At 49.4% G+C, this 12,645-nt stretch overlaps 4 protein-coding genes across 4 annotated transcripts; 2 read left to right on the top strand and 2 right to left on the bottom strand.

Moving 5' to 3' along the window:
• Nucleotides 1-638: 638 nt before the first annotated feature.
• On the top strand, nt 639-1,386 carry FPRO_14120 (uncharacterized protein; the record flags this gene model as incomplete). Its single annotated transcript, XM_031219109.1, has 2 exons — nt 639-942; nt 989-1,386. 2 exons carry the CDS (start codon nt 639-641, stop codon nt 1,384-1,386), a joined length of 702 nt encoding a protein of 233 aa, XP_031084901.1.
• A 372-nt stretch (nt 1,387-1,758) lies between these two features.
• FPRO_14121 (uncharacterized protein) lies at nt 1,759-3,162 on the bottom strand (the record flags this gene model as incomplete). The annotated part of the gene is made up of 1 exon (XM_031219110.1): nt 1,759-3,162. One exon carries the CDS (start codon nt 3,160-3,162, stop codon nt 1,759-1,761), a length of 1,404 nt encoding a protein of 467 aa, XP_031084902.1.
• Nucleotides 3,163-4,080: 918 nt separating this feature from the next.
• FPRO_14122 (uncharacterized protein) lies at nt 4,081-5,076 on the bottom strand (the record flags this gene model as incomplete). Its single annotated transcript, XM_031219111.1, has 1 exon — nt 4,081-5,076. The coding sequence occupies one exon, from the start codon at nt 5,074-5,076 to the stop codon at nt 4,081-4,083; it is 996 nt and encodes a 331-aa protein (XP_031084903.1).
• Nucleotides 5,077-10,239: 5,163 nt separating this feature from the next.
• On the top strand, nt 10,240-12,513 carry FPRO_14123 (uncharacterized protein; the record flags this gene model as incomplete). Its single annotated transcript, XM_031219112.1, has 1 exon — nt 10,240-12,513. The coding sequence occupies one exon, from the start codon at nt 10,240-10,242 to the stop codon at nt 12,511-12,513; it is 2,274 nt and encodes a 757-aa protein (XP_031084904.1).
• Between the last annotated feature and the right edge of the window lie 132 nt (nt 12,514-12,645).

Below are 12,645 nucleotides of genomic sequence, written 5' to 3' on the forward strand. Positions count from 1 at the left end.
TCGAGGCCCTCCAGTGGGCATCTCCACTATTAGGCGCTATAGTGGACTCCGATGTCAAGCTTTTTTGACTTGGGCCAAAAGCAAAGGGATCGTCTTGATCATAGACAAGCATACACCCCTGGCAAACTATACAGCCGCTTTACGTTGCATGCATGGCCAAATCAGCTCGAACTCGCATGCCATCTTACCCAAATCCACAGGCTAAGACATGCAAAAGTCTGGTTTGGTCCATGGACCCGTTCTTCATGGCATGTTGGCCGCGTAACAGTTCATCGTTGTTGGCTACATGAGGCTGCAGACCACTATTCTGGTGCATGAGCCCCGTTGAACGTGTTACAGACCTCCACTACGTTAGTAACCGTACAATGTTGAGAAATGACCTCTCTCTAATTGGCATCCTTGCTCTGGCCTTCTCCATGTATAAACCACCACATCGAGAGACTGGACAAGGCCCCGGGATGGTCCTCCGTAAACAACGTCGGTCTGGCTATAAAAGCGGGCGGCTGCCTATTCACCAAACGGTTCTCATTTGGATCATCTCATTCTATCCTTATTCTTACTAGTATAATGCTTAATTAATCTATCTATCTATCTATCTATTCATTCATCTCTACTTACCTCTTTTTTTAATAGCCATAATGAAAGACCGAACAAGCGATCATATTCATTTTCCTCAGCATGCCCATCGCATTCCACGACGCTCAGATGGTGTGAGTGGATACAGCGATTTGCTGGGGAGGGCGGTGTTGATATCCATCATCAACTATCTCGCTGATGTTGTCGATGCAATTGAAGACATCAAGCTGCCCAAACAGCACAAAGATCGTACCAAGTTGAAGAACGATAAGAAGAGAATGTGCGATACTGCTGTCAGAGGTGCAAACACGTTGACAGCCCTGTTCAATTCGGCAAAGGGCCAGACCAAGTACACAGACCCAGCCCGTGAGTCAACCCCTGCAATCAGCAAATCCATCTAACCTTATCACAGCAAAGAACTTGCCGCTCTACCGAGACGAAATCCGGGGTCAGTTATTGTATCCCCTGTCGAAAGCCAAGACATCGAAGCCCAGCCTTGGCAAATCTTTCACATTCGCCCCGTGGCAGCAAAGACTCACCGCCATCTTGTCTGGTATTGAGGAAGAAGTCTGCTGGTGGCTCAGGCTTCAACGTCCAACCAAGACATATGACAAGCGCTCAACAACGCATAGCCATACAAGCAAGGCATACGGCCAACGCTCAACCGCTAGCAAGCCCTATGATCAATACTCTACACGCACGGGCAAGACTGACCAGCGATCGTCGAGGCCCAAGCAAACAAAGAGCCATTCTCAGCGAGGGAAGAGGAGCCGTTCACCTTCACCCTCTGGTGGATGTGCTGTTATGTAGCTGGCTACATCTAATTGAGAAGCAGTAGCTAGTCCTACTTACAAAATTTGGATACTTACGGTTTATGGAAGCAACGGATCATGAAGGAATGAAAACATGGGTGGCACGGATTTTGCTTAGGGATAAAAACGGATTCAGGGAGTCGCTGGCACGGATAAAATTGGGACAATGGACGGCGGCATCTTTCGGAGCCAAATTGCATATATCAACATGGGACGGACGGAACTTTGTTTGCAGCGTAGGATTAAATACACCATTTGCGAATTGAAATTGATACTTTGTTACTTATGAGCCTCCGTAACTGACACGTGTACGTGACAAATCTTTGCAACCCTGTTGCCTGGCATGGATGTTGATATCTTCCTTGTTCGCTTAAGAATTATCAGCCAAGCAGCTATAAGCCAGACTTCCAGCCTCCTTTGAGTTTTCATCCGGGTACCCCACAGTCGTTGTTCGACGCAATCTGTTCTCAAGAAACTGCCGAAACGTCCCGCATGGAATGTCCTCCGAATCATGAAACTCAATAGTAGCCCAGTCCAACTTCTTCATCTCATCGTAGCTTCCATAATGCGCTTCAATGACCTTCATCTCCTGCTTCCTGTCATCTTCCGAGATATCCGACCCTTCCAATGCTGTGTCGTATGCTTCCAAAACTTTCTTGGTACAATCGGGTGTGATTAGTAGAATGCCGAGAACATCTTCACGGCCAATTTCAATATTTGGGCCGGAGTTTGGCCAGTCATCTCTCTTTGGTAGATCCAGCACGAGTACTCCACTGATGTTTTTATGAAATTGAACATAAGGGACTTCAAATAAAGGATCAGACCATTGGACATCGTCGACGCTATGGAGAGGAGGGTCGAGATGAAAGCCGTTCCATGTGCCTCCAAATCCATTGGTGATCTTCAGAAACTCCTTGTAGTCATCTGGTAGTGTTACTTTCAGTCTCTTCTCCAGTGATGATATCTGCTCATCTGTAGCCGGTGGCAGATTGAAAAGTGTTTCTGGAGGATCTTGTTCCATCTCTTCCCAGTAGCTGAGGGACTTGGGCTTCGTGTTCCGTTCAAGCTCCAAAAGCACGTCCTTCATGGGTTTCGACTCTATATCTAGTGGTTTTCGACCCTTGCTAAAACGCTCTGCGAATGTCACAACGACGTCTTTGCCAAGGGCCTCGATTTTCCTCTTGTCAACAGGGACTTTTCGGGCCAATACACCAGTAGCTAGCAGTCCACTGAGATCATGGCGCCCAGCAAGGCGCGAGATAATCCCTCGCTTGTATAAGTTCTGGGCGATGAGTTCCAGAACTTCTTGAACTCTTGAATTGTTCTGGACTTCTTCCAGGTCGGAGCTCTGCTTTGAGGCCAATCTGAAGGCACTGGATAGGGCATCAGCCAAGCTTGAACCGTCCGCGCCATATTGATGGACCTTCTTTATCTGCTCCTGAAAGTTGCCTTTGCCATCTTGTTCCTCGGTATCGTCGATGTCGAGGGAGTGCTTGGATGCAGTCTTGTCAGATACTGCTTCACTTCTTTCCTTCTCCGGGATTTCATCAGGCCATATGTGTGCAGCCGCAAAGAATGGCTCAAAGTGATGGAGCTGCTTGCGCTGCCATTGAGAGGTAGTATCCTGGAGGAGCAGTGATACTAAGTCTTTGGCGGTATCGATTTCACCAAGTACAGAGAACTCTTCGGCCAATTCAACCAGCTTGCTGTAAACTTCTGGAAGTGAAGTGTCTGTCAAGATTCCTTGGCGATCAAATTTGTTTGGTTGGGCCATTGGGATGAATGTCAGGATGAAGGACGTTTCACGGTGTTGAGGGTTTGATACAAACATGTTTTGAGTGTCTCACGCTGCTTATGCTTGACGTCATGCGGCTCGGGCACTTCTCGATGGAGGCTAGATCAGTTTTTCACTCGCATAAATAAATAGTATCGTTCAATCGGGTCAGGATTTTTTGGTTCGATATTGCATGTTCAGCGTCCAGTATCACAAAAGAATGATTGGTGGCCCATTCACATGGCAGACTTTATCACTTCGGCACATGATGATACCGTTGGCCAGTGAGGAAATGTGACGATGGTTTTTTGGGACCTAAACTACAAATGTTCAAGATCAAGATGTTTACTCTTAATAGTGATGATTTGCTTTGTTATTTCTTCGTTCTCTAACACGCTTCGCACTAAGTTGACAGCCCTTTCGAGGCGTTGAGCACGGATAGTTCTGGCATCAACTACCGAGTGTACGTTTTGCTGCCAAGATTCAGGTTGCGAAACGAAACAAAGGCAAGCATGGTCCTGACAGTGGAGCTTGTATCCCAGTCATGATCCATGAGAACATAAGCAAGCAACTAAAGAATAACAAAAAGCAGTCATTACTCAGACTAGGTAATTAGCAAGACACTTTACAGATAGGTTGAAGGATTGTCAAGGATTAGATAGCGTAGGAATAGGTCACTTGCGAATGAGTGGAGCAACGATTTGTCCTAAGACTGCTTCGTATTAAACAGACAAAGCTAAAAACTATGAGCACAGTACCAGACTATCCCCTCTTCATCTAAGTGTTTTGAAACGATCAACAGGACTCTTTTATACAAGGTTGACCAACCACCACTTCAACTCTTCCACCTTTGCTTCAACTTCCCCCCTTCACTAAAACAAAACACTACAGCGTCTCCCAAGAAAAAAGGTTGCTCGCCTAAGCAGAGCAGGGAGAGCCGTTGGAACCAGCCTGTCCCTGGAACTGCTGGTTGGCGGCACCGGGGAAGCCACCCTGGTTGCCGCCCTGGAAGCCACCGTTCTGACCGTTGTTGTTGCCAGCCTCGGGAGCGGCAGAGGGAGCGGCCTGCTCACCACCGGTCTGCTGACCGTTACCGGCCTCGGGAGCGGGGGTAGAAGCGGGAGCCTCGGTGTTGCCACCGGTAGAGCCACCGGTAGAGCCACCAGCGGAAGCGGCACCGTCCCAGACCTTGGGGCCGGGCATGGGGAAGGCCTTAGCACCGTTGTAGATGGAGAAGTTGGCGTACTCATCGGTGTCCTTGTAGGCACCGGGGAACTTGACCATCTCGGCGTCGACAGTGCCGTCGGAGCCACCGGTAACCTTGACCTGAGCGCAGGAGACGTAGTGCTCGGGCTGGTTGACGTGAGATCGGTGGACACCGATGTGCTCAACTCGGAGGAGGTACTCGCCGTTGGGGGTACCCTGGGGAATCTTGACGTCGAAAGAGGTGGCGTCGTAGTTGCACCAAGCGTCCTTGGTGAAGTCACCACCGGCGTTGCAGACACCCTCCTCCATGATCTTGAACCAGTCACCGTCACCCTTGTAGGACTTGACGTCGCCACCAGCGGCGGACATGTAGGCCAGAGTAGGTCCGGGGTGACCCATCTTGGCACCGACAGCGAGCTTGAAGGTCATGACATCGCCGCCCTTGACCTCGAGGACCTCAGTGTTACCACCGGTTCCGGTGGCACCCTGGTTGCAGATGATGTCCTCACCATCAGCGAAAGAGTTGTCGCGGATGTCGGCGGAAGGGTTGGAGGAGAACTTGATGGGGTTGTACTTGGTAGGACGGGTGAAGTCACGGATGTACTGGAAGGACTTGGACTCGGCACCGTTGAGAGCGCTGACGTCGAAGAAGTAGTGGGCAGAGGCGACCTGCGAGAGGGCAGCGAGGGCGAGAGCGGAGAACTTCATTTTGAAAAGAGTTGGTTGGTTTGAGGGATAGTAAACTGATTGGTAGTGCTGGAGACTGGCTCGGTTGAATTGGAACGAAAGGAACGAGAGACTAGCTCTTCGAAAGAAAGACTGAAGTGAATGAAAGAAGATGAAGATCTGTTGATGGTGATGAGAAGGGAAAAGGTCGAGAAGGACGGAGGACATGCGATATCTTTATAGATTCTGGATCTCGAGTCTCCCTACCATCAATCTTTGGCGCCGCACAGGGGATATCCATTCTGCACGGCGCGGCACTCGGCCTTACGCCAGAGAGAGCCAGTTTTTCGTCCGGTGGAAGAATATCCTTGGTCCTTGGAGCGCCTAAAGCCCCAGCTCATTCAATTCAAAACGCCAAGATGGGAAAAACATTTCTTCTCCATAGGCAAAAGAACCCGGTCATGTTGGTGGTCTTCGCTTCGCCATCTCGATCAGACCTGTTGTTACAGAGTGCGGCGGGTGGCAGCCGTATTCTAGGGGATGTTTCAGTGGATGAAATGTTATTGCACCAATCAACAACGCTGTTTAATTTAACTAAGGTTGTTGACAGCTCGTTTAGGCTCGTTCACAAACCACGACAAAACAACCTAAAAAATATGCTTCAAAGACGGGTAGATTGACTCTGAGCCATGGCTGATCAAATAAAACTCAATTGGTTGAACTATCCGTTCCTTTTCCTGCTTCAATCATAGTTCTCCAGCTCCAACAACGCCGTGGCGGATCCAGCCTGAGTCGATTCTCGCGGCGATTCTCACGGCGCTGATTGAGGTAAGGCGAGGCCATGAAACGCTCATTTCAATCAGGGGGGCTCAAGGCTTCTTGGCGGTAGGGGTCTGGAAACGATGTCTTTTTGAGGTACTGATAGTGGGGGGGGCGGCCCCTGGCTGGTGATCATAGCTTCACCAAATTAAGTTGACCGCTGAGCAGTCTATTATTGTTAACCTTAAACGAACCTAGACGAGGTCATCGAATTTGCAAAATTCATGATTTGTGGTGGTAGGAGGCGAGGTTCAAGCAGTTTTCAGTATGTTTCAACAACTTTTGTCGAGAAGATCCTAAAGCGGTGCTACAACGACGCACGGCATTTTATCGAACCACATGAACTGATCTTCAGAACAAATGTGAGCGCCAAGGTGCCTGACACTGTTTTGTTTTGTTCGGCGAACATGTTTTTCGTGGAAAGTGAAACTGACCTTGAAGTTTATGGCTTGAGCGGCCCCTCACCACGGGATGAACCACAGTTAGTGCCTACAGGACGTTTGATGTCAAACTTTAGCATGGGCCGATACCCAAAGAGCAACTCTTGCGGTGGCATACGGACGGTAGACTAGTCAGGTCCCGGTTTACTGGGAGCTCGATCAGATCCAAGCGCAATGGAGACTAGCACGACTTTTGCATTGCGAAACTTGGTCCTTTACTAGGCCATTTAGAAGATATTACTCCGTGGCCCCAGATTCCTCCCACGGGGATTGAACTGTACTGATTCATAATGTTGAATCATCACAATTTTCGTATGGGCTTCCACTGCGACCCTGCTGTACTCGAGACAGCTACGGTTTCAACAATACGCAACTTTCAATGGCAGATGGTGTGAACAAACAGCCTGTAAAACAGCCGTAAACTTCCATCGAATGACATTGGGTGCATTAAGCGCATAGCAAATGTTACGTATGCGAGTTGTTGGAAGAACTTGCGTATCCTTGATTGCAGAAATTGAGGTTGCCTTGCTTAGAGTTCGCTGTCAACTTTAGGGGCTTGCGATCTTGGCAGGGGCCACAAATAAGCTTATCGCTGGAGGCTGACTGAACAGCACCTCTGCATGCGTTAGTGGGAAATACGTTAATTCCTAGAAAGTTAATTACCATGCGAGATCAGTTCATCAAACTGACACTTGGGAAAGCTCTAATGTCATCTCGATACCATGTTCTATCAATGTCAAAGTTCCTTGGCATTCAAGCATTGTCCGATTACATAAAGATGAGCTGAGCAAATCTCAAACTCGAGCCTTGGGGCGCTAAACCTTTACAGGTCGGTGTTTGCGACCGCCGACACCCGCGGGAGGGAGCTGAGAATCGCCAGGCTTGATCCTGTCTGCCTGTATCGCTTTTCAATGGGGCAAAACATTAGCTAGAAAATACCAGTGTTCTATCCCCGACGACCGATGCCCGTGAAAGCCGATGATCTTACTCCTTATCTGACTTGCGAACCTGGAATCTCACGATTGACGGTGAAGACTGGTCAGGGCAAGCCTGCTAGGGGAAGCCGTCCCGTTATGGGTCCCCGTGTCTGGAGGATCTAGGGATTCCGACACTTCGGGAATCCATATAAACTTTCCGCCAGTCGCTAGCCCAGAATAATCTCTAGATCCCCGCTGCTGTATATATGTGTTCTATTATTACCTGACGCCCTTTCCGCGCTGTAGAAAGATCCCATGACGGTCTTAGCTTCGTTTCGTGGGGTTCGTGTTATACATACCCAGGACTTGTTGAGCTGAGGGATGAACTTTTTGCCATCAGCTGGAGTCGCAAGTGCCGTCATAAAGTCCGACGGACTCTCAACATTTACGGGGGAAGTGAGAATTTGGGAAGGAGGCAAACCAAAGGGGGCAAATTGATGCTGTCTCAAGGTCTGTCATGAAGTTGCAACCAGCATGCCCTATATCTCGTTGGTGGAAGATCATGTCATGGAGGATCTTACTGTTACAATGGCGGGTATCGAATATCTGTGCCGCTATTGCCAATGCAACACGATGACGAGCGGGGGATCATCCCCTTTTCTCCGAAAGTCCTCCTACCAACCGCAAGGAATGATGAGATAGAATGGTCAGGAGCATTCATGCTATAGTAATCTGGCATGCACGGTGTTGCGATGTCTTCATTGTATTTGTGGTTGAGTCCCATGACGAGGAGCTTTTAATCACCATAAGAAGTGAATATTGGAAACAGTAGGTATGGAAACTCGTCCAATATTTTGAATCCCGCCACAGCTCTTTTTGTCAACTGCAGATATGATGTTCTGATATCCTTTTAGACTGATGTTGCTCCCACTAGACTACTTTACGCATTGATAGCGCGAGATCTATTATGTATGCCGTCTAGGAACGGCACAACTCCCTGCTCAGATCTAGTCATGTCACCTGCTGTGGTTCCATCGACTTCCACCGGAGCTTTATACTGTGACTCTACGATGTGACGCTATAATTGGCTTCTTATTTATATGGAAGATATTGGGGTATCTGAGTCTTCTATGGCAAGATTTCATTGCTATCGAGACACAAAATGTTGACAAGGGTGCTTTAGATAACATAAACAGCGTTATGATATTTCCAGATACTCATTCAGAGTCTAAGTAGCCACTACTGATTAGCCAAGTGTCAGGTTCCGTGCTATTAGCGCTCATACTTAGTGAGTATTTTGTGTTTTGAGCAGCGTGTAGATATGATGGATGGCTGGCATATCAAGCTAGGCACTTCAGAGAAACTGGAATCACCTGCAATTATATCCCCAGAGGATGGCTAAGTTTTCATGCCGAATTTGAGCCAACTTATACCATGTGTTTAGAGGCCGAGGCCGAGACCCAAGTCATGAAAGCCATCAGTGTTGAAGCCGCTATTTTTAGGTGGCTGTAGTCTCAACCAATCTCATGGCCACGGAATAGAAAGCGGAAGCTCTCCGCTATCTGGCTCAGTCCCGTGATTGAGCCCCGCAAGTCAATTTTGGCGTTATCGATAACAATTGACAACACTGTACCGTACTAAACGAAGACTTTAATCAAGAAACACCAGCAAGAACTAAATAATGTAGCAGGAATGGTGTGATATCAAGTTGATTCGGGGTGCAACTTGCTGGTCATACTGCACTTGCGATTCTGTCACTTCAGGGCGACAATTTGCTTTCCCTACGGCGACACTACTTGCTGTGACCAAGGTCAATCAAGCGTCATCCCTTGAGTCGGCAATTGTTCCGCAGCCATGAAGTTGCATGAAAACACTACTAAACCTGCAAACGCTCCAAATCCAGCGAAGCCAATTCGCCCAATTCTCCCTTTTTGTGATAACAGTCATGAGATCACCACTTATCATGCAATGGGAGCGTGGGGAGGACATTTAGCTCCATGCTTGGAAAAGTCGAGAATGTCGATCAACTTACCCTGCATCGTGAAGGGCTGTTTTGACTTTTGGCGCGATCGCTCCGCTCTCTCCACCACAAACAAATAACCGGAATTACCAATTTCCGTATTCTTTCGCCGACGCGTATCACTGCCTCCAGCACGAAAGGCCTCAGAACCCAACGGTTGGACTAATTTATCCCTTGGGCTCTGACTTGAGTCATATCGCTGTGCTTGGGTCGCATGGCTTCTTGTGGCACTTAAAAGAGGGTGCAAGGCTTTGTGATATGGAATCTTTCTGACATCATAATTTGGTGTTTGGCGCGTCTGAGCGAAAGCCTGATAAGATAGGGCGCGCTCTGTCCCTCACTTCTGGGCCTCTCCATTTACTGCAGGGCACCTCGTCTACTCGTGCACTGATCAGCCTGCGTGATTTAAGTCTCCATTCAGTGATTTGCTGCGATACATTTCGACCCAGAAACCGGGGACCTGTGATCAACAGCAAGCAAAGCTCAGCTCCGCTAACCACTCAGCCGTGTCGATCAATTCACACTCGCGGTAAAGCCCCAACACCAAGCGCCAGGTAATCTCCCTTGGAAAGCCAAAGCAACTGCAAGGGGCACCCATCACCTGAAATAATGAAGCCAAAAGTGAGATTACGATCCAATGAAACACAAAGTCTGTCGCCATAGTTCGATCTTCAATTGTGATGGCTGCGTCCGTGCTGCAAGTTGTTTGCCCATCCTGGTTAAGTCGCGAGAGTTCCGATAGATCATCAGCCACCGAAATTGTAGCCATCTTTCATTGAGCCAATGAATCACTGTTTGTTAATGGGTATGATTCAGTGACACATGCGCGTTTGTTCACGGCTGAGCTGTCTAGTGCGAAGATGCCGTTACACTGTCAGTCATTAGGTCGCAACCTTGAGTTATTCACTGGCCTGTGGAGATTGTTACTTAAACCCCATGATGCTGCCATCTGACGTCCCCGGCTGCTGCTCCTGCTGCTACGCCAAGTATCTCGTCGTAACATCTCACAATGGGTTCACTGAAGCTATCACGAGGTACCAGCGAGACCAGTCGCTCGAGCGATTCGGGTGAGCGTCGCCTGCCTACTACACCTCCCATGAAGATCCTCTTTCTCTGCACCGCGCACAACTCGCTCTCTCAGCAGCTGTATCTTATCCTCAGTCAGAAACACGATGTCACGATTGAGTATGCGCTCTCTGACAAAGCCATGATCGAGGCAGCGACTCTGTTCCAACCAAACGTCATCGTCTGCCCCTTCATGACTACTCGAGTCCCAAGCGAGATCTTCTCAAAGTATCTCACCCTCATCATCCACCCTGGACCGCCAGGTGACGCAGGACCAAGCGCCCTCGACTGGGTGCTCATGGGCGACGATGGCAACGTCATAGACTCCGATCAACTACTCAAGTCCCAGTCCTGGAGCCAGAACGGCCGGTCGCATTGGGGCGTCACAGTCTTACAAGCTGTTGAGGAGATGGACGCTGGTCCAGTCTGGGCATTTGAGCAGTTCAAGATCGACATCGACGCGCCCGGAGTCTCCAAGTCAACACTCTACCGCAAAGAGGTCACCCAAGCAGCGATTATTGCCACCGCTACTGCTCTGCACCGCATCGTCTCTGCAGCTAACGGCTTCTCCGATTCAGGCATTGCAGCAGCTCTCTCGCGACTGTCACTGCTGGACAAACAGGATATTCACGGCATCTCAGTCGACCTTGTCCCCAACCGCAATTATAAAAGCCTATCAGTGACACTGCGCAAGCCCTTCCTCGGCGGGCCAACACATCGCCGACCACTTCTCAAGGCAGCGGACCGCAACTTCGACATCCAATACGAACCCGCCCGGACGATATCGCGAAAGATAAGGTCTGCTGACTCGCAGCCTGGCTGCCTCACAAAGCTGTTTGGAGGAGTCGGTCTCTACGTCTACGGAGGTACGATTGAGGCTGGGAGGGATGCCAAATGCAAACGCGGACCTGGACAAATCATTGGTTGCAGAGACGAGGCTGTCTGCGTCGCCACCTGTGATGGACAAGGAATCTGGATCACTCATATCCGCCGAGTGAAGCGCAAGGCTGATCCGATGCTCTGGCCCAAAGTCCCCGCTGTCTTAGGCCTTCTCGATCTCGGCCTCATCAACCAAAGCACCCTGAACAGTTCACTATCACTACGTCCTCTCTTCGAATGGTCTAAAGCAACATACTCAACCCATCAAGAGATCTGGGTAGATTTTGCTGCGAGTGCGGGCAAGCGCCAAGTCGCCTTCGTCTACTTCGAGTTCTACAACGGTGCCATGAGCACATCTCAATGTTCGCGACTCATTGAAGCTCTTGAATGGGTCGCTTTGCATGAGGCTCTTGATGCCGTCGTTCTCATGGGCGGCGACTCATATTTCAGCAATGGTATCGCCCTCAATGTCATCGAAGCCAATGATGACCCTGCAGCAGAGTCTTGGAAGAACATCAATCGTATTGATGATGTGGTGTACATGCTACTGGACGTATTCCCTCGGAAGAACGTCACTACTATTGCGGCGCTGAGAGGGAACTGCGCTGCTGGCGGGGTGGCCTTGGCAGCTGCTTGTGACGTGGTCATCGCAGGCTCCGAAGTCGTCCTCAATCCCGCCTATCGAACCCTCGGACTCTACGGCTCTGAGTATCACTCTCTATCCTACGTCGGTCGCTGTGGACCAGAGCGCGCAAAGTATATTTTGCGTGCTATGCTACCCGTGTCCGCTTCTCAAGCAAGAGACATGGGTCTAGTTGATAAGGTCCTCCCAGCTTCCGGGCATTTCCTTGACATGAGAATACGCCATCACATCAAAGAGCTGAGCTTCACGACTTACAAGCCCGGCAAGTGGAAGTCCAAGGTCGATGTGAGTCACGCTGGGCTTACAGCAGCGAAAACCCTCGAACTTGGCGAGATGGCCAAAGACTTCTGGAGCGCCAGGTCCGAGAGGTACAACACACGACGGCGAGGCTTTGTTCGGAAAGTCAAGCCAACACAAACGCCGCTACGCTTCGCGACTCATAGACGACGAGATGGGGACGTTGATGAGGAAGAGTCTGACTATTTCGATGATGTCGCAGTGTTTGAGAAGTTGGTCATCGAGAGAATTTTGAAGGAGAGACTATCCAAGATGGACGCAAGGTTGTTGTCCCTCCACGAAGAACTCAGGTCTCACGACCATCCATCTAGCACAGGTGGTGAGATAAGAAGGCCACATGAAGGCAAGGGTTTGATGTTTCCTTGTTATTATGAAGTAGATACCCACGTTTGCACTTGATTCTAGTTTTAATTCAAGTTGTTCTCCATCCCAAACTGAGCCACGAAGTCCTTTTTATCATTACCAACCATTCGCCACATAAAGCCTTTGACAGTGCAATCGCTCTCAAAAACCGAACATGAACCCAATAAT

This window comes from Fusarium proliferatum (assembly GCF_900067095.1).
Source record: "Fusarium proliferatum ET1 genome assembly, contig: FPRO_scaffold008, whole genome shotgun sequence".
Classification (NCBI taxonomy): domain Eukaryota; kingdom Fungi; phylum Ascomycota; class Sordariomycetes; order Hypocreales; family Nectriaceae; genus Fusarium; species Fusarium proliferatum.